This window comes from Entelurus aequoreus, linkage group LG07 (genome assembly GCF_033978785.1).
Source record: "Entelurus aequoreus isolate RoL-2023_Sb linkage group LG07, RoL_Eaeq_v1.1, whole genome shotgun sequence".
Classification (NCBI taxonomy): domain Eukaryota; kingdom Metazoa; phylum Chordata; class Actinopteri; order Syngnathiformes; family Syngnathidae; genus Entelurus; species Entelurus aequoreus.
This window is the reverse complement of record NC_084737.1, coordinates 50,216,605-50,238,226: the sequence shown is the minus strand read 5'-3', so window position 1 is coordinate 50,238,226 and position 21,622 is coordinate 50,216,605. Positions and strand designations below refer to the sequence as shown.

Below are 21,622 nucleotides of genomic sequence, written 5' to 3'. Positions count from 1 at the left end.
TAGTAGTCTAACGCGTTATTTTTTATATTCAGTAACTCAGTACCGTTACTACATGATGTGTTACTGCGTTATTTTGCGTTATTTTTTATATAGTATCGGCTAGAAACTGAGAAGATCTGAGTGTGTTTTATTGGAGAGCTGCTGTGTCGTCCTTCTGATTCTTCCTGTCTCACAAGGGAGAGAAGAGGCGCGCTGTGTGCGGGTGTGTGTGGGGCGGGTGGGAGACATCATGGCGGAGCCGAAGCAGAGTTTCTTAACATGGAGATATTCTCACTACTTTTCTTTTGTCGAGCACAAAGAAAAGAACATTTTAGTTAAATGTAAGTTGTGTCTTGGATAAAAGATCCTATCTACTGCCCAAAACAACAATTCAAATCTGCTGAAACAGCTACAAAAGCAACATGCTTCGACAAAGCTAGTAAAGAGAGACAGACTACGATTCCACTTCACCTCACCTCAGGATTTTAACGGAGGGACTGCTAGCCAGGACAACATTGATAGAGCCATTGCAGTGTATGTGCTAGAAGACATGCAGGCTATTTCTACAGTGGAGTCACCCGCTTTCAGGCAGCTAATTAGCATGATAGCGGGCGTCAAACGGCAAATGGCATGAAAACATTTTCCAAGTTCTTGGACAGTGGACAGCGAGCACATAAAAATGGAAAGCAAGCTAAAGAAGACAATCCAAACTCTGCCTCTGCTCATCATTCAGTACTGAAAGTACACACACTCTGTCAATTCTCTTATATACTCTTTCATTTTAGACTTCTAGAGTAGTGGTTCTCAAATGGGGGTACGCATACCCCTGGGGGTACTTGAAGGTATGCCAAGGGGTATGTGAGATTTTTTTAAAATGTCTGTCAAAAAGAACTGTAAAAAGAAATGCAACAATGCAATATTCAGTGTTGACAGCTAGATTTTTGTGGACATGTTCCATAAATATTGATGTTAAAGATTTCTTTTTTTGTGAAGAAATGTTTAGAATTAAGTTCATGAATCCAGATGGATCTCTATTACAATCCCCAAAGAGGGCGCTTTAAGTTGATGATTACTTCTATGTGTAGAAATCTTTATTTATAATTGAATCACTTGTTTATTTTTCAACAAGTTTTTAGTTATTTTTATATCTTTTTCCCAAATAGTTCAAGAAAGACCACAACAAATGAGCAATATTTTGCACTGTTATACAATTTAATAAATCAGAAACTGATGACATAGTGCTGTATTTTACTTCTTTATCTCTTTTTTTCAACCAAAAATGCCAAAAAAAAATTCACAGGGGGTACATCACTGAAAAAATGTTGAGAACCACTGTTCTAGAGTGTTTGATTATCACATCACTCTAAATGTATAGACTATAAAGTTCACAAACATAAAGAGGGATCCTAGTAGGCCAGGCCAATCTTTCCTTTTCTCTAAACTAAAACTGGGGAAATGCGTAGAGTGTTCTGGGCTTCAGTACAGTGTTGATCTCCTGAAGACATGATTTTATTTCACAATTCCTTGAGAGAAAAAAACGCCTGGTTAGGCGTGTGTACAGCAGTATGTGTGCTGTATATAGTGACATGACATAATCATGTCATGTGTGCCTTCCTTGGGTGAAGCCAGGTTTACAGCTATGCTGTGACATGTTATTATGCGGTTTGTTACTTATGTATGTTATGTTGCAGCTATTTAAAATAGTTTTGTCAATTTGTTCTGGCCCAAAATAAATTGGCCCTTTGAAACATATCTTTGTCTTTGTGTGTTGTACGTAGACCACATTGCTTAGCAGAGTTCAGTGATGCAAAGGCATGTCAAGTTGATCAACACATTGTATTATTCTCCAGTGCAAAAACAGTACTGAAATGAAGGCTAATAGGGCATTAATGGGAGCCTTCAAAAAAAAGAACTAAATAGTTACTTTTCACAGTAACGCATTATTTTTTGGTGTAAGTAACGAGTTACTTTTGAAATAGAGTAACTAGTAACTGTACCTAGTTACTGGTTTTCAGTAACTAACCCAACACTGGTCATGTAAGAAGTTACAAAAGGATCTGAGGTTGCCTGAGCTGATCTCTTTGGGGGAATTTTAAAGGATCGTAAAACCGTTTGTCTTTAAGTTATACAGTATATTGTTTGTAATTTATTTGTTAACTGTGGTGTGACTGCTGCTGTTCTTGTTGTTCTTATATGTATTTCTGTAACTTTGTTTAACCTGGTCACTCTTGGAACAGATATTTTAATCTCCATCTATCCATCCATTTTTTACCGTTTGTCCCTTTTGGGGTCACTGGAGCCTATCTCATCTGCATTCAGGGAGTAGGCGGGGTACACCCTGGACAATTCGCCACCTCATCACAGGGCCAACACAGATAGACAGACAACAGTCACGCTCACATTCACACACTAGGGCCAATTTAGTGTTGCCAATCAACCTATCCCCAGGTGCATGTCTTTGGAGGTGGGAGGAAGCCGGAGTACCCGGTCACGGGGAGAACATGCAAACTCCACACAGAAAGACCCTGAGCATCGAACCCAGGACCTTCGTATTGTGAGGCACATGCACTAACCCCTGTTCCACCGTGCTGCTCAATTTTAATCTCATTTTTTTTTTTTCCTAGTTAAATAAAGGATATTGATTTATTGATTGATTAATGTAATTGCCTGCCATGTTAGTTGTAGGCTATAATAACTCAAACAATGCTTATAATAAAAATAGTACCCAGTGTGACCTTATGTTATACGGTCATTCCTTGCCGCGTTGTGCTTAAAAAATTGCGGCTTCACCACATTGCACATTTTTCAAAATATATTTTTAAGCATATTCTACAATTCTGTGGTCCTAAATTAAGCATTTTCTTAGTAGCATGGCTAAATAAACTAAAATATAAATACTACTGTAGGAAGAGGATTCATATGGCCTCATTCAACACGGTTTACCTGGCACGTGAAACGTAACAAATTGGGAGACGCACTCTCCACTTTCGCCACCAGTCGGCAGTAGAGTGTTATTGAAACTCTTAAAATGTTTTGTGGCAAATCCAACTTTGACCACAGCGCTAGTTACGTAGAGACACTTTCCATCATTTTCAGCAGACTGCATTGCAAAATTAATGACCCTACCTTCCTCTCGCGCGAGGTCCACCCAGGAATGTGGCCAAATGAATCTCTCCCCTACTGTATAGTATTGGCCACGAGAGGAAACCAAACCAATCAGAGCGTGCTGCTCGGTACCGTGGCCCCACTGATTGTCTCAGCCTCAGGCAGCATTATTATATTGCAGGGATATTCAACTAAGCCACATGTCCAGAAAGTTAAGGATCGGGGGCCAATTTCTGCCTGCACGATTAGTCTTTTGTGTATTTAGGTGGAGAACCAGCATCCTATGTAGCAGACATTTGTTTTTTTGTCTATTTATTTTGTCTGAGTTACAGAAGCGCTCTGCTGTTTTTAAGGACCTTCTGCAATAAAGCTAGTCAAAGATCATCTCTATGACAGCACTATAGCGTTTAAAAAGAATCTGTTGCAAAATACAAGTTTTATGAACTGAATTTGTGGGCCACAAGTTGAATAGCCCAAAATGATGAAAAGGACAAGACATAAAATGGAACATTGGGGAACACCACAAGTATAACTAAAGAAGTTAAACAAATGACTACTGATTGCATCTGAAGTTAAAAACATTAAAATAAAACATTTTACTGCCAGAAAGGGGGACTTCAGTGGTGCAATGAGGAACACCTCAGTTATTAAATCACACGTGTGGATCAGAGTGTTCTATATGTGCTAACAAGGTTAAATGGCAATGCAAGGATCAGCAAATGCGTTAACAGTGGTCCAAGTTCCTCTATACAACAGGAGCACTCTAATGGTTTTAAATTTGCTGTATGCCATATGTATAATGCTTATTTTACAACAAATACATACAACACATCCATACTTGGCCTTTACATTAGAGACAGCCGCACCCTCCATCCATCCATCCATTTTCTACCGCTTATTCCCTTCGGGGTCGCCCACGCCACAAATTGTGAAGAGTACAAATTATGGTGTGTTCCTTAGCCCCAAAGCTGAAACCCTGTAGTTTTGTATTATGGTAAAAAGTATCTAATTCAAGAAACATGTGTACCGTTGCCTTTATCTTGTGTCCATGCATCATTGCAATAAAATCAATACATTCACAAATAGAATAGTGTGAAAACACTGCTTGACTAAGCAGTAAGTTATTGGATTATTATAGTCCTATTGGTCATGCAGGCATAATCAACCTGACAAAAACACATTTTTTGTCATTTCCTAGACATCTATTTATATTTACGTACATCATTCTTTTTGCAAGCCATACATGCAATTTGATTACATAAACAGGAGGCCCAGCAGGTAATTTACAGTAAATAGAACCTTGTGACATTTAAATGTCTGTAAATGCAAGGCAGCAGTGCCACCTAGCAGATACAAAGCTTAGTGCATTTTTGTCCCCTTTAATTGGAAATAATTAGCTACACAAGTGAAGTCTAAGACTTCTTTGTGAGCTTTTCCATTTGCATTTAAATTCTTAAGTCCTTTTTTGAAATTTCTCTCAGGGGTTTAAAAAAAAAACAACAACATATTTTTGTACCAAGAATTAGACAAATACCAGGTGAGTTCTGCAAACACCAAGAGTGATTTTATTGGCATGGCCATAGCCTAAAAGGCACATTTTAAATTTACTGAGCAGATGTGAGTACACATGGAAGATAACATGACAACAATTGCTAACCACATGGTGAATGTGCTTTTTTTTAACCATTGTTTACCAATGTGTTGGCTCAAACTTTCATGATATGCAAAAGCAAAAACACACACGTCACTGTTCACATACATGATTATCCTGCTAGTAAAAGAAGGTATGATAGTCAAATAACATTGTTTGCTAAATAATGGTTAAGTGTACCGAGATATGTCAAAGACATTCCACAGAGCAAAACAAAATGCAAGTGTCAGTTCATAGGAATTTACCAGAGTTCACTGTGGGTGAATGTGGCATGGTCTCTGTACCATGTCTGGTGTTTATATATATATATATAAAAAAATTAGAGTATTACTCCAGCTGTGCTAGTAAAACGGTCATTGTATTTTTATTTTTTTTATTTTTTAAAAGCAGTACACTTAGCTAATTTTGGCTTATAAACAGTACCATTAAAAATGTAGTGTACACTTCCTATACGTCAGTGCTCCTTAAGTCAGAGCTTTATGAAAGCACATTTGAATCCCAACTCACATGGAGGTAGAAATACTGCAGCAAAGGCAAACGATGGTGTCTGTAAACAGTCAAGGGAACTACTGGTTTCAGAACGCTCTGGCCTTTGTGTGTGTTAAAGGTATTAATTATTTTTGGACTTAACACTTTGATGTTTTATCTTTTCCTCCTTGCCATCAACTATTAATTCCCATCCCTACATGTAGTGCACTGCAGGGAAGAAGACCCTGCGCCTCGTGACATCATTAGACTCAGACTTGTCACTGTGGTAGTGACAATAACACTGATAAAATGCTTTATGCCAAGCTATATTCAAACATATCGGTCATACCGATAGTTATGTCAAATATGCATTTACTTCCCTGGAAAAGATGGGAACCAGTTCTAATGCATAACTTCACTCAGACTAATGAATATCCTCTTTTAAACATAATACAAGTTTTAAGAACTTTTTCATACTTTTGAGGCTGGATATTAATCTGTGAATTCAATAAAAAAATGTAATTCCCTACACTGAACAGTGGTAAAACTGCAGATCATGGACAACAAAACATTAAGTCATTATTTACAGCCCCAAAATAAAGAAAGAAAAAAAGAACAATTAAGCTCGACTTTAGTGTTTACAATTGTGGGGTGCTGTGAGTGTAGATTGTGGTGATGGTGATACATACATTATTAGTGTGTCACATGTGGTAATCAGTATGAGTGGACTGGAAAGGGTTGACACAGTCTTTGCACGTACGTTGTGTGCTAGTCATTAACCAGTCGATAAACGTGGTACTGTGCTCCGTGCTCACTGGTGGACACTTCAAACACAAACGCAATGCACAACAGAGTCTCCTGAGTTTCTCTGTTGGACACAACCTGCAGAAAGAAAAGAAAGAAGGGTGAATTAGACGGTTAAGACATGACAAACTGCTCATAGCATTAGCCAATCAGGGTTAACTCTGGGGTGGTATTGCTTTTTCATTAACTTTTGTGACACTTTTTTAAATGAAGATCTGCATTAACAAAGAAGGAACCATTTACTCTACCAACCTGTAGTATGGTAAAGTTCTCCAGCACGCTGTTCATCATATATTTCTCCGGTAGATGTTTGAGTTTGTGGATGAAGTTGATCATATATTCACACATGGGTGAACGATGGATGCGGAACACATACTTTCCTCCCTCCAAATGTGCATACTCCGTCTAAATGGTGTGTGGGGGAGGAGCATTGTAAACATGTTTAAATACTCAATAGCACGTAAACATTTTGTTGACTTGCTTACCTCAACCTTCTCCACCACCTGTTTGCCAAAGGAGCAGACCTTTGTTGAGACACTGATTGTGATGTTCTCTGTTCCACTGTACTGGCTGCTCACACCGTAGAAGGCATTGGAACCTTCCTCAAGATCACTGCTCAGATCCGCCTGAAGAAATGATGAACAATGTGCAATGTCAGACAATAATGTGTCTACTGTATTCTTTACTCCCCCCATGTGGATTAGCAAAGTATAACCTCCCAGAAATGTTGATTTTTATAAACTATGTAAAGCAATTAGTGTTAATAATTTTTTTTTAGCAATTTCATTACAATAAAAAAAAAACATCCTTTGCCACATCGCTCTTCAAATATTGCTGTGTCATTATATCGCAGATTTTTTGTAAGCATATTCTCCAACATTTCCCCCCTGAATTAAGCCTAAAAAATGGCTAAATGAACTAAATATAAGGTTCTTTGAGTCACTATAGAAAAAACGCTGTATAAATATAATTTACGTCTCTAAAAATATTAATACTTTAGTTGTTTTTGCCACCATTTTTTTTTACCAAGAATACAGTCACTTTCTTTTAATCCACATTCGCAGTTGAACACTTTGCGTGTAATTTTTGAAACTGAGCTTGGTTTTATTCTACACATTAAATACACCACTAAAATAGGGTTTAATCATCTTAAAATTATAGCCAGACTCCGCCCCATTCTCTCTCGGGACAACATGGAGACGCTAATGCATGCTTTTATTACCAGCCATATTGACTACTGCAATACTAAAAAAAAGTGCAAAACTACCTCGATTACTCCAAAACTCAGCTCGTGTGCTGACGAAGACCATAAAGTGGGCCAATATTACACCGGTTTTAAAATCACTGCATTGGCTCCCTGTGTTCCAAAATCGATATGAAGATTAATTTGCCGTTTTTCTAAATGCCTTAATGGTCTTAGGCCTTCTTATCTTTCCAAATTTTTTTTATCATATAAGCCCTTGCGGTCCCTGAGGTCTCACGGTTCAGGCCTCCTAATTATTCCCAAACTCTGGACACATACCCACGGGGAGGCCTCATTTCAATTTCATGCCCTCTATTGGTGGAATAGGGCTGCATAAAATGTTATGATTTTTAAAAACAAGTTTAAGACCTACCTTTTTGACTTTAATTTAATTAACATTCTTATTTATCTTATATTTTTTTACTATCTTTTTAACTCTGTTTATCTTGTAATTATTAGCTTTTATTTACCACATACCAATTTAATTAATCTTATTTAGTTTTTAACTACATATTTATGTATTTTATATTGTATCTTAATATATTTTATTCATCTATTTTATCCTCTTAATATATTTTAGATTTATAAAGTTATTTCCAGCAATTACTCAGTGGGATCCCTCTGCACTGGGGGCTCTGATGTGCCGCGACTGCTATGACCGTGGCTCATAGGTTCTTCAGCGAGAGGACTTTCAGGTCCCTTGCCGTTTCCCCTGGATCAGGGTCGCAATTGGCTCCCTAAGATAGTGTTGTATCACCTGGTTCTTCCGTGCTCAGCCACATATGATTTTAGATGACTCTTACTATGTGTGCAAGTGTGTAGTAGAGAGGAATAGGAGGTAGGGAGCTTTGACTGCTTCCACTTGCGATTATGCAATGAGGGCAGAAGGTACTGTATTTTAAATGTTTTTAGAAATGTAAAGCACTTTGTGATACATTTGAGATGTATGAAATATGCGATACAAATAAAGTTTGATTGATTGACTAGATGAGACCAATTCAATTTGATTTGTACATTTCTAGCTTAAATATTGTAAAGCTAGGATTGGGTTGGAGTTGCTCTTTTTTTATCAGATTGATTGACACTGTGATTTTTATATATAAAAGTTTTGAAAACCCATTTTTAAAAAGATGGTTTTAGGCCAACACTGCGCATATAAGTCATATGTCAGCAGCCGAGAGGAGCTTTTGTAACCTGTTTTGAAAAGGTTTTACTATAATTTATATAGCAAATAATATAATACAAGAATCGTGTTAAATTGACAATCGGTTCTGAATCAAAATCAATACATTAGGTGTCCAAAAATACCCACCTCTTCGGTTTCGTGGCTATTGATTAGTTCAGCCTCAGGCAGCATTACTGTATACGATTAAGAGGGGATGAAGTAACTAATGGGTGTTATTTACATGTCTAAAGGGCTCTCATAATTTTGAAAAATGCATTTAGAGATGGTAGTACACTGTTTTTTTATGTTCCAGCTATTAAAATATTCGATTTATAATTGTTATTGAGCAGAAATGTATTCATCTGAACCAATTAACAGCGATAAACGAGGGATTACTGTATCATACTTTGTCTATTATGTTAAATCTATGATAAGACATGCTGGTTTTTACTGACCCAGAACTTGACAAGAAAGAAAGCATTGTGAGGCCCTTTCTCATACAGCTCCTTTAGGCCTCCTTTCTTCTCAGAGAACTTGTCGTAAATCTGTCTGACATCTATTGACTCCAGTACAGGGTCACTGTAGCTGGGGTTAGATGGGCCAATGTGCACAAACAGGTGTTTGTACTGCAAGTAGAGAGACAATAAGGAAAGAAAATAAGTTGATCAGATTTGAACTTGAAAAAAAAACAACTGCTGTACCATCTCTCTGTCTTTCTGAGTCTCCATAGAAGCAGAGTACTCCAGAAGCCGTAGTTTTGCTGAGGCAATAGTTCTGTCCTGCCACACAGGAGCTGCTATTGCTGCCGGACGAGGGGGAGGCAGGGGCTCATAGCCTGCCAAACAGATGGAAATGTGCTGTACTGAAGCTTAGATTTCCTATCATAAATGAATCACATACATAGTAATATTAACCATAACCTTGTCATTAAACAAAGCAGCATAAAGGTGCTCACATTGACTTGGCAAAGATGTAGCTGACTGAATCAATTTGTTAGTCAAATGTGCTACTGCTTACTTTAAATGAAAACCATGTCTAGGTTGTAATCTAAATTAAATTTACCCTATGAACACGATGCTTCCATTGACATTTTGTATTATGTATCAGAATATTACACCGCATAGGATTATAATAGATCGACAGACTGCAAATGTAATAAACAATCTTTATTATACCTGGCCCACCGCCCTCCAGATATTAGCTACCCAGGAGTCTTGTTCATACTTACTGATGGGTGCAGGGACAGGAGTTGCTAGTGTTGTGTATGGTGGTTGTGCAAAGGGCTTGATGCTAAAAGTAACAAAAGGGAAACAAATATGGACTAACTACCAATTGTAGCTTAGGTTTTTTCGCTTAAAAATACATGTGTTGCAAAAATTATGCTTACTCCTGAGAATGTCCAGGCTGTCCTGGCACGTTGCCGGGCCAAAACTGAAAGAAAAAGAGCAAACTGTATTAGTATCATCTTTTATCCAGAAGTGCAAGTATGTCTGTGTGTCTCACCCTAACTGGAGGAGGGAAAGAAGCCTGGCTTTTCATCACACTTGCAGACACAATCTGAGCTGATGAAAGGTTAGCCACTGTCTGCAGTGCTTTGTCTTTGGAAACCTGGTCCTGAAAGTGATAAAACAAAGTAAATAAGATTGCTGTTCAGACTTGACAAACCCAGAAGAATTAAGGACAATATTCCAGAGTTATTGTTGGTAGTTTATTCTGAGAGTAAGGCAGCCAATATTCAGAATACTTCATCCATTCATTTATATACAGCTTTCTCTGAGAGAGGTGGAGCCTATCAAAATTATACAGTATCACACAAACGTGAATACACCCCTCTCTCTTCTGCAAATATTCTATTACACATTTTCATGGGACAACACTGAAGAAATGGCATGTTAACACACACACTATTTGAAGTAGTCAGTGTATATAGCTTGTATAACAGTGTGAATTTACTGTCCCCTTAAAATAACTTCACACATACATTAACGTCCAAATCGCTGGAGAAGCAAAATGTCCAAATTGTGCCAAAAGTGTCAACATTTTGTTCAGCTATTAGTGCTGTCAAATTATTTATTTTAATCACACTTTTGGGTTGTGATTAATCGCAGCAAATTACTTAAAAAAAGACCCCTATATTTTGACAAAAATGCATGTGCCCTGTGGTAGACTGACGGAAACATGGCTGCCAATGTGCGCCAACAGCCTGTCTAACCACCACCAAACATTCATACGTCAGTGGACGTCTGAGACTTTGCACTCCTTAACCTTCTGTATGATACCCCACAGATGGTCAATAGGGTTTAGGTCTAGAAACTTGGCCAGTCCATGACACTCACACCACCATGCTTGACTGTAGGCAAGACATATCTTTGTACTCCTCACCCGTTTCCGCCACACACGCTTGACACTGTCTGAATCAAATAATTTGATCTTTTTTCCCAGATTCTACGAGAGTTCTTTGCCACGAGGTGCCATGTTGAACTTGCAGTGAACAGTATACCGTATTTTTCGGATTATAAATCGCTCCGGAGTATAAGTCGCACCGGCCGAAAATGCATAATAAAGAAGGAAAAAAACATATATAAGTCGCACTAGAGTATAAGTCACATTTTTTGGGGAAATATTTCGCCAGTCCCTTACATGTTTCTCGCTTACTCCAAACTTTCTTTCTGCTGGTCGATTGCCGTTTTCTGCTGCATATTTCACTACTTCCAGTTTGTAACCTGCAGTATATGATTTCCTTTTTGGTGCCATTTTTGTTCAGCCCTTCTCAGTTTTTATACGTTACCGCCAATGTTGAAATGATCAATTCTCATAGGTACGGAAGTAGTAGCAGGTAGCATCTTTTTTTTCACAATACACTTCTGCCATGACCCGCCCCCGCCAAATTTTTATTGGTTGGTGTGTGTGTGTGACGATTGCTGATATACGCCTAGTCTCTTACGTGAATGAGATAAATAATATTATTTGATATTTTACGGTAATGTGTTAATAATTTCACACATAAGTCGCTCCAGAGTATAAATCGCACCCCCGGCCAAACTATGAAAAAAACAGCGATTTATAATCCGAAAAGTATAAATTGCAATTTTGTACACCTAGGGGTGTACTTGGTTTGGACATTAATGACTATGTGTTGTTATTTTGAGAGGGAAATACATTTACACGAGTCAGCATTGAATAAAAGTCAGATTTCTTCAGTGGTGCCCCGTGAAAAGACATATTTACAAAAATGTGAGGGGTGTGCTCACTTTTGTAAGGTACTGTATTGGTCGCCCATGATTGATTGCCAGTCAGTCAAAGGGCGTACACATAAGCAGAAACTTACATTCACACCTAAGGGCAACCTATCGTCTTCAAAAAACATGCATGTTTTTAAACAATTCAGCATGATGCAATAACTACTAGGGAATCCAGAACAGAGTGCGAAGCAGATACAGGGTGATGCCAAAGCGGTAGGTGCTAGTAAAAGGAAACTTTAGCCACCACTGTTATTTTACTAAAGACACTTATAATAAAAGCGCAATAGGCAGACATTTTGGATGCTGAAGTTGCACTGCGTTGAGGGCTAGTGTTAACTTTGAGGCCAACAGTTAAGCACAAAAGCAGAGTCATGGAGTAGTATGACCAAAACTTACCAAGTTCATGGCCTATGGCAAAGGAGAAATGTCAATGATTAAAACGTCAGAATAGTTCCATTTAAAAGTCATAGTCACACGTTATTTTGCCTAACACACTTTAAATTCGGTCCAACACACTTTAATGTCAAACACATAATTACAATGATAAAAAAAATCTACATTCTCACACCATGCACTATTTTAAGACTGTGTTGTCTAAAATTAGACAGAACTAATAGCAAGAAGTTAAATACCATTGGTTGACAAAGAATGTTGATTACAGGACATTGTAAAACCACAAGAAAACTCGAAACCAGTAAAGCTCTAAATCGAAAAATGTCCAAGAGTGTGAACATGGAGAAATGCATAAAACAGAAAACTTCGAAGTGGGCATGGACAAGTGGTCCTCAAAAATTCCCCGCACATTTGTGTATAAGCATGCACCCAATGTTGTGTGATATTTTGGTCAACCAAGCCAGCAACTGAGCCTCATGCAATTAGAACTCCAACATTACTGCCGTGCATTGCAAAAAACAGAAACCTTTTCCCACATAGACTTCAAACATTAAGATTTACAGTGTGATGTTCTGATAGAATGGAAAGCAAAAAGCAGAAGACCCTTAAAAGTAGAAGAGCTGTGACTTTGGGGTTTTGACTGACCAAAGGCGTACCAAACTGTAGTATCCATAATCCATATGGAGTTCAGCTAGATCAGTTGGCAATTAATAATTTTTTATGGGATGGGTTTCTTTTGGCATATTCTAATCGACTGTTTCCAAACGAGTGTTAAATCAAAGAAATGTATTATTTTCTATTCTGACAGTGTCCTATGGTACTTTTTCCAAAGTCTCCATCATTAAGTTTAAAGTAATATTTACATGAAAAACTATGAATAAAAACAGGCAAACTAATACAAAGTACAGCCTCAGCTCATTCACATGGTTAATATAGATTGGGTTGGCATGCAGGGCAAAGCTGGAAACGTGGCAGCAGCATTGAGCATGTGTACCTTCAGCTTAGACTGAATCTCACGAGACTTGCGCTTGGCCAAGACTTGCAGGTGACTAGAGACCTGAAGAAAGACAGAAAGGTAGGAAGAAAGAAAAGAACAAGGATGGGAGGAAAAAGAAAAGAAAAAGAAGACAGCGCATAAGCAGAGAGGGATGGGAGGTTAGTTTGACGGGCACCCACCTTGATGCTTGCCTGGTATTCTCGCACCCTCTTGCGAGCCAGGACCTGAATATGACTAGACACCTATTGGCCAGAGTTAACGTCAGCAAAGATATGGCATAAAATATTCACAAAGAGTTTACATTAGAATTAGTGCTGTGGTAAACACACGACGGCAATATCAGAACCAAGAGAAAGTTAATATCTTGCAGTAACTGTGTAAATACCTGTTTGCGTGTACGTGTCTTTCCTGTCCGTAGCTTAATATAGCGAGCTATCAGCTCATTACGACCTGGAAGTGACAAATACAAACATCACAATTACATTCTAATTTAGATACATATCTTTAATTTGATAGTACCGTCTACCCCAAAACACAATGTACCCATTTCAATTTATACATTAATTTATCTTTGCATTTTCCTTAGAAAATAAGTATATGATATAGAACGACTACATGGTGTTTAGTACAAATAACTGATGAAATAAAAATGAAAAAATAAAAAAAATTGTGAGAAAATAATTTCTGTAATGTAAGTACAGTATACACAGTCATTGTGTAAGTTTATTTTGAACATGCAAACAGTTACAATATGATACAGTTTCATTTTCGCATTACAACATGCCCGAAACACAGTGATACAGTGACTACAACAATAAAACAATGGATTCAACGGACGGAGAAGAACGTTTTAGAATGGCCCAGCCAAGAGTTACTGTAAATCAAATTCACATAAAAAATATTAGGGATGTGCCGATTGATCAGCCACTGATCAGTATCGACAGATTTTCTTGAAAAAGTACCTGAACGCAAATGTCAATCCCCTCTGGCTAATATTGTATTCATTTTTAGTCCCCCGGCTGACAACCAGCTAGCAGCTAATTATGTATCTCCATACACATTGTGGAGCCGCTCCCCTAAGTTAATACTAATCACCTCTATTACAGTAAATAAATAAGAGTGAAAGAGAGAATAATAACTTAGTAAACTACACGTAAGAGAAGGGCGGATCGATCCATAAATTGGTGGTGTCGACACCAACAATTATATCAGTCAGTATATGATTGATACTAGAGTGATTAGAACAATCTATTTAATTTCTCATAATATATATATTTTTTTGTTTAAGGGGTAGTGCACTTTTTTTGGAGTTTTTCCTTTCTTTCACAATCATAAGAGCCTTTTTATTTGGATTCTAAAGATGATAACCGCTTGCAAAATATAGCTAATGGAAGTCACCGTTGTAGCCTTCAGAGCCTTCTAAAACAACTTCAAAACCCTCCATCAACATTTTATATACACACTACAAGTATATATGTTCAGCCCCTTTCGAAAAAATTGGAATATCATGGAAAAGTTTTTTTTCCATAATTCCATTAAAAACGTTAATCTCCCTTTGATTATAGATTCAGGGCCCACAACTTAAACAATTTCAATTATTTAGTTGTTTATTTGTGCATAATTTGAGCCTCTAGCTCACAAAACCCTCGAAAACAGGATTTAAAAAAATTAAAACACTGAAGAAATCAGCCAAAATTGTACAGGGCATGAATGTTTTAAACTGAGTGTCACACACTACTCATCCACTAAACTCAAAGCACATGAAAAGGTTTCCCCTGGTGTCATTAAATTGCTTCACTTTGGTTCAATTGTCTCAGTTAGGATCAATATGCGGAAGACTGCAGACCATCATTGATACCCTCCATAGCAGTGGTTCTCAACCTTTTTTCAGTGATGTACCCCCTGTGAACATTTTTTTAATTCAAGTACCCCCTAATCAGAGCTAAGCATTTTTGGTTGAAAAAAAGAGATAAAGAAGTAAAATACAGCACTTTGTCATCAGTTTCTGATTTATTAAATTGTATAACAGTGCAAAATATTGCTCATTTGTAGTGGTCTTTCTTGAACTATTTGGAAAAAAAGATATGCAAATAACTAAAAACTTGTTAAAAAATAAACAAGTGATTCAATTATAAATAAAGATTTCTACACATAGAAGTAATCATCAACTTAAAGTGCCCTCTTTGGGGATTGTAATAGAGATCCATCTGGATTCATGAACTTAATTCTAAACATTTCTTCACAAAAAAAAAAAATCTTTAACATCAATATTTATGGAACATGTCCAAAAAAAATCTAGCTGTCAACATTGAATATTGCATTGTTGCAATTCTTTTCACAGTTCTTTTTGACAGACATTTTAGTGAGGGTCAAACCATCATGGCAAGGGGAAAACTCTGGGTTTATGGTAATGAATGGAATAGCCTACTTGATTTGATGTTCAGTTTATGAACTTACATTCATATTTTGTTGAAGTATTATTCAATAAATATATTTATAAAGGATTTTTGAATTGTTGCTGTTTTTAGAATATTTGAAAAAAATCTCACGTACCCCTTGGCATACCTTCAAGTACCCCCAGGGGTACGCGTACGCCCATTTGAGAACCACTGCTCCATAGGATGGGTAAGCCACAAAAGTTCATAGCTAACTACAAAATACCAACTACTGCCTGGTGATTGAATATAAACATCAGCTTATGTGCCATAAAAGAATCTGGGAGAGACTAGCAATTTGAATTCCCCGGAGGAAGAGCTGGTCAACGCAACACTAAGGAGGCTGGCTGTTCACAGAGTGCTGTGTCCAAGCATATCAATGGAAAGTCTAGTGGAAGGGCAAAAAGTGGCAGGAGAAGATGCACCAGCAGAAGAGCTGACTGTGGGCTTCTGGGGATTATCAAACAGAGAAGATTCATGAATCTGGCAGAGATCCAAAAAGAGTGGAATGAGGCTAGAGTCACAGCTTCTAAAAACACCACATTCAGACGCATCCGGGAGATAGGCTACAACTGTCAGGTTCCATGGGTCAAACCGCATCTGAGCCTGAGCCAATGTAGTAAGCGTCTCAACTGGGCCAAGGAGATGAAGGACTGTTGGCCAGTGGTCCAAGGTCCTCTTTTCCGATGAAAGTAAAGTGTGCCTTTCATTCGGGAATCAAGTTCCAAGGGTTTGGAGGAAGACGGGTGAGGAACAGAACCCAAGCTGCTTGAGGTCCAGTGTGAAATATCTAAAGTCAGTCATGATTTGGGGTGCAACGTGCAGCGCAGGTGTTGGTAAACCCTGCTTTCTTAAATCCAAGGTCACCGCATCAGTCTACCAGAATGTTTTAGAGGACTTTATGATTACTTCTGCTGAGGATCTGTATGGAGATGCAAATGTCTTCTTCCAGCAGGACCTGGCCCCTGCCCATACCGCCAGAAGTACTAAAACCTGGTTTGATGCCCATTCCATCACAGTGCTTGACTGGCCAGCCAACTTGCCGGACCTAAACCCCATTAAGAATCTATGAGGTATGGGGTAAGAAAATGAGGGCACCAGACCCAAAACAAAGAATAGCTGACAGCAAGCATCAAGGAAATCTGGGCTTCCTTAACTCCCAGCCAATGCCACAGGCTGATTGCCTCAATGCCACAGTGCATCGAGGCAGTGATTAAGGCAAAGGGACATCACATGGACAAAGATAAGACCTTCTGGAGGAAAGTTCTGTGCTCAGATGAAACAAAAATTGAGCTGTTTGGCCACAATAACCAGCAATATGTTTGGAGGAGAAAAGGTGAGGCCTTTAATCCCAGAAACACCATCCCTACCGTCAAGCATGGTGGTGGTAGTATTATGCTCTGGGCCGGTTTTGCTGTCAATGGAACTGGTGCTTTACAGAGAGTAAATGGGACAATGAAAAAGGAGGATTACCTCCAAATTCTTCAGGACAACCTAATATCATCAGCCCAGAGGTTGGGTCTTGGGCGCAGTTGGGTGTTCCAACAGGACAATGGCCCCAAACACATGTCAAAAGTGGTAAAGGAATGGCTAAATCAGGCTAGAATTAAGGTTTTATAATGGCTTTCCCAAAGTCCTGACTTAAACGTGTGGACAATGCTGAAGGAACAAGTCCATGTCAGAAAACCAATACATTTAGCTGAACTGCACCAATTTTGTCAAGAGGAGTGGTCAAAAATTCAACCATAAGCTTGCCAGAAACTTGTGGATGGCTACCAAAAGCCCCTTATTGCAGTGAAACTTGCCAAGGGACATGTAACCAAATATTAACATTGCTGTATGTATACTTTTGACCCAGCAGATATGGTCACATTTTCAGTAGACCCATAATAAATTCATAAAGGAACCAAACTTCAGGGACGGTATAGCTCGGTTGATAGAGCGACCGTGCCAGCAACTTGAGGGTTCCAGGTTCGATCCCCGCTTCTGCCATCCTAGTCACTGCCGTTGTGTCCTTGGGCAAGACACTTTACCCACCTGCTCCCAGTGCCACCCACACTGGTTTAAATGTAACTTAGATATTGAGTTTCACTATGTAAAGCGCTTTGAGTCACTAGAGAAAAGCGCTATATAAATATAATTCACTTCACTTCACTTCATGAATGTTTTTTGTGACCAACAAGTATGCGCTCCAATCACTCTATCACAAAAAATAAAGAGTTGTAGAAATTATTGGAAACTCAAGACAGCCATGTAATTATGTCCTTTACAAGTGCATGTAAACTTTTGACCACGACTATAACCCCGCCTTCCGCTCGAATGCAGCTGAGATAGGCTCCAGCAGCCCCTGCAACCCCAAAAGGGACAAGCGGTAGAAAATGGATATATATATATATATGCACACACACACACACACACACACACACACACACACACACACACACACACACACACACACACACACACACACACACACACACACACACACACACACACACACACACACACACACACACACACACACACACACACACACACACACACACACACACACACACACACAACAAAAATGACAACACAAATGAAGCACTGACTGGATATGACATCACAGTAAAAATAGCCTGGAACATTAGGGGGATTAGCTTTAGGCTTATGCATAACTTTTATAGACTCCCTTAAATTTAAATCAAAGTCTGTCATTGTCGCTGGCACAGCTCCAGAGAAAAAAACAGAGTGGAGGTTATCATAGTTAATAGGCTTCCAAAATGTGGTTAGGATAAACTGCCTGGTCAGCTATTTTTTTCACAGCCTTCCACTCTGATCCCAACCACACCCAAGCAGCTGCTTGTCTCAAACCATAACTGCCAAGCAAGTCCCTTCTCACTGCTGCAAGAACCAAGGAGGAGATTGATGAAGGTGATCTAACCCAGGCCAACACACACGGGCTGCTATCATCATCATCGTCATCACCGGGAAAAATGGTAGGTTGCTGACTCACATCAGCTGTGATGGTTTACCAGAACCCCCAAATGTGACAAAGTAGGCTGACTCAGACACACAAAAGTATCCTCTAATTCCCAAAAGAGCCCACATATTTGACTCCCAAAGTCTACCACTGTGAGGGACACTTCGAAGTGAGGGTATTTTCTGAGGGGGATTGCTCTATCATTTGGCTTCACGTCCTGGCTTTGGAACGTATTAATTCAATGTTTTTCCAAAAAATAGTTAAATAAGAAAACAAGATTAGTCAGTCTTTGGAAAACAACAAAAAAAGATTGCCCCTTGTGCCCTGATGACAACAGTGTCTGCATTATTAATGCATGAATTATCTTTTAGTATTGTAGACAAAATCCGAGCCAGGTAGAGATGTTTGAAAGGTGCTCTAGCCAAAACAAATATAAATGCAAATACTGTACAGTATGTCAAAACAATGTCTCATTTTTCAAATTGTAGATGCTTACTACTAGAACTGCCCTTTTTTTTTATAAACAGAGGGGGGCACATCAACACAAAGGGATTGCCACAATGTTAAAACAAACACGTGAAATAGTTTGGCACAGAAAAGTATATCAACCTCCAGTGAACAAACATTTTTAAGAATGTTTGGTTCCAGCCAAAGTTTTTAGTAAGTTACAGCAAAAATATTAGAAAGCCTAACTTTATGGAAGAAGAGCCCAGATAAACGAAAAAAAAGTCACATCTTGACGACGTGCAGGTTTAAAAAGTATATTATATTTTTCCCCAAACTGTACTTAACTGAACTTCAACCTTAAGTCAACTAGGTTGACGGTTATATTCATACTACTGCAGTAGTTAATACATTAATACAATATTACGGAAGCAACATACTGTATCTTTGCCAATGTGCACTATTAGTGGAATAATGGACAGAGAATGAAACAGTTTTCTGTCGATGACACCTTGTCATCTACTGAATCTGTTCAAATGAAGTCAAAAAGGCCATGAAATCTAATAAAATAATTGTATAATTGCATCAACCCTAGTCCCAGGGCTTACTTGGCAAACTAGTGTGTGGCCTTTGTGGTAATTTGGAAGGAGGTAATTTTGGTTATATTTCACAATGTACCAGATATATTCACGCATTCATTTAAGAAATTAGAGAACATTTGAATATGAGATTGGTTTTTTAATTCACATATTTAGACCTTTAAAAGTACCATACTTTCAGGACTACAGAGCGCACCGGTATATAAGCCGCACCCACTAAATTTGAGGGGAAAAAAATGATTCCATATACGTCGTGTAGTTATGTACACAGAAAAAATACGTAATTGTTTATTTACATACCTTGTTTCCAAACAGTACCTTTAACACGGCAGTAAAATGGCTGATTAAACAAAACAGAAGTCATCGTGACGGACCCACTCGTTGCGGAAGCTAGCTCTTCAATCAGATAAACAGACTCAATGACTCCATGGTCACGTTTTGTTGAATTTACTGAGGAAAGGGTCTCTGCAGGTTTCAACAAGTCAAATTTAAGACTTTAAGACTTTTGAAGACCATAATGAATATAATTAAAGACCATTTCACATCTACACAGACATTAAAGTACAAAGACAAAAGAAAATCAGAGGGCCAGAATGAATGGTACGATCATATATACATTAATTCACTGCTCTTTCACATTGGAAAATAAAATGGTTAAACTAACTAAATACACCAGAAGCATCTCAATTGTAAACTAATTGAAAAAAATATTAGCAAACATAACAGTCATTTATCAGATTTGCCAAATAAGTGTTTTCTTGCAAAATGTGCAGTGTGCTTCATATCAAGTGTTTTCATGTAACAACAACCAGAACTTAAGCAATGGTAAAGGAAAGCACAACAAAATATTGTCTGTGAAAGGGACTGTTAGCATTTCTGCTAAAGCTAAATGGTTAAAGCCCCACTTAAGAACTTTCAGTTTTGGTTGATTTTGGCAGCCAGGAAAAGACCACATTTCCCATGATGACTAGCGCATATAGTAGGGGTGTGGGAAAAAATAGTTTCGAATTCGAATCGCGATTCTCACGTTGTGCGATTCAGAATCGGTTCTCATTTTTAAAAAATCGATTTTTATTTCTACTATTATTTTTTAATTTATTTTTATTTTTTTAAATTAATCAATCCAACAAAACAATACACAGCAATACCATAACATCCATCCATCCATTTTCTACCGCTTATTCCCTTCAGGGTCGCTGGAGCCTATCTCAGCTACAATCGGGCGGAAGGCGGGGTACACCCTGGACAAGTCGCCACCTCATTGCAGGGCCAACACAGATAGACAGACAACATTCACACACTAGGGCCAATTTAGTGTTGCCAATCAACCTATCCCCAGGTGCAATGCAATCCAATTCCAAAACCAAACCTGACCCAGCAACACTCAGAACTGCAATAAACAGAGCAATTGAGAGGAGACACAAACACGACACAGAACAAACCAAAAGTAGTGAAACAAAAATGAATATTATCAACAACAGTATCAGTATTAGTTACAATTTCAACACAGCAGTGATTAAAAATCCCTCATTGACATTATCATTAGAAATTTATAAAAAAAAAAAAAAAAAAAGAACAATAGTGTCACAGTGGCTTACACTTGCATTACATCTCATAAGCTTGACAACACACTGTGTCCAATATTTTCACAAAGATAAAATAAGTAATATTTTTGGTTCATTTAATAGTTAAAACAAATTTACATTATTGCAATCAGTTGATAAAAAATTGTCCTTTACAATTATAAAAGCGTTTTACAAAAATCTACTACTCTGCTTGCATGTCAGCAGACTGGGGTAAATCCTGCTGAAATCCTATGTATTGAATGAATAGAGAATTGTTTTGAATCGGGAAAAAATTGTTTTTGAATCGAGAATCGTGTTGAATTGAAAAAAAAAAAAGATTTTGAATCGAATCTTGACCCCAAGAATTGATATTGAATCGAATCGTGGGACACCCAAAGATTCACAGCCCTAGCATATAGCGTCATACTAACATGATGCCTGCTGTAATATTGGCACAAATATTACATGTCCAGTGGCTATGCTGATGTTAAATAGCAGACACTATTAAGAAATGATCCTGAATTGCGCTACAAACATAATTCTACTACCAAGAGTGAATCTATCACG

General features: G+C 38.1%; 1 protein-coding gene across 4 annotated transcripts in view; it reads right to left on the bottom strand.

Annotated features, from left to right (window-relative positions):
• Positions 1–4,629: 4,629 nt before the first annotated feature.
• The window catches only part of tead3a (TEA domain family member 3 a), a 47,682-nt gene continuing 30,689 nt past the window's right edge, over positions 4,630–21,622 (bottom strand). The window contains exons 3-14 of one of the 4 annotated variants that reach the window (XM_062053847.1): positions 13,433–13,497; positions 13,227–13,289; positions 13,045–13,107; positions 12,054–12,065; positions 9,919–10,029; positions 9,803–9,846; positions 9,644–9,705; positions 9,117–9,250; positions 8,871–9,041; positions 6,493–6,633; positions 6,260–6,412; positions 4,630–6,085 (exon numbers count right to left, since the gene is read on the bottom strand). In XM_062053847.1, coding sequence (XP_061909831.1) covers positions 5,972–6,085; positions 6,260–6,412; positions 6,493–6,633; positions 8,871–9,041; positions 9,117–9,250; positions 9,644–9,705; positions 9,803–9,846; positions 9,919–10,029; positions 12,054–12,065; positions 13,045–13,107; positions 13,227–13,289; positions 13,433–13,497 — 1,133 coding nt within the window. In that variant the 3' untranslated portion in view covers positions 4,630–5,971. The remainder of the gene's footprint in view (positions 6,086–6,259; positions 6,413–6,492; positions 6,634–8,870; positions 9,042–9,116; positions 9,251–9,643; positions 9,706–9,802; positions 9,847–9,918; positions 10,030–12,053; positions 12,066–13,044; positions 13,108–13,226; positions 13,290–13,432; positions 13,498–21,622) is intronic. The other 3 variants (XM_062053848.1, XM_062053849.1, XM_062053850.1) reach the window with 3 other exon arrangements.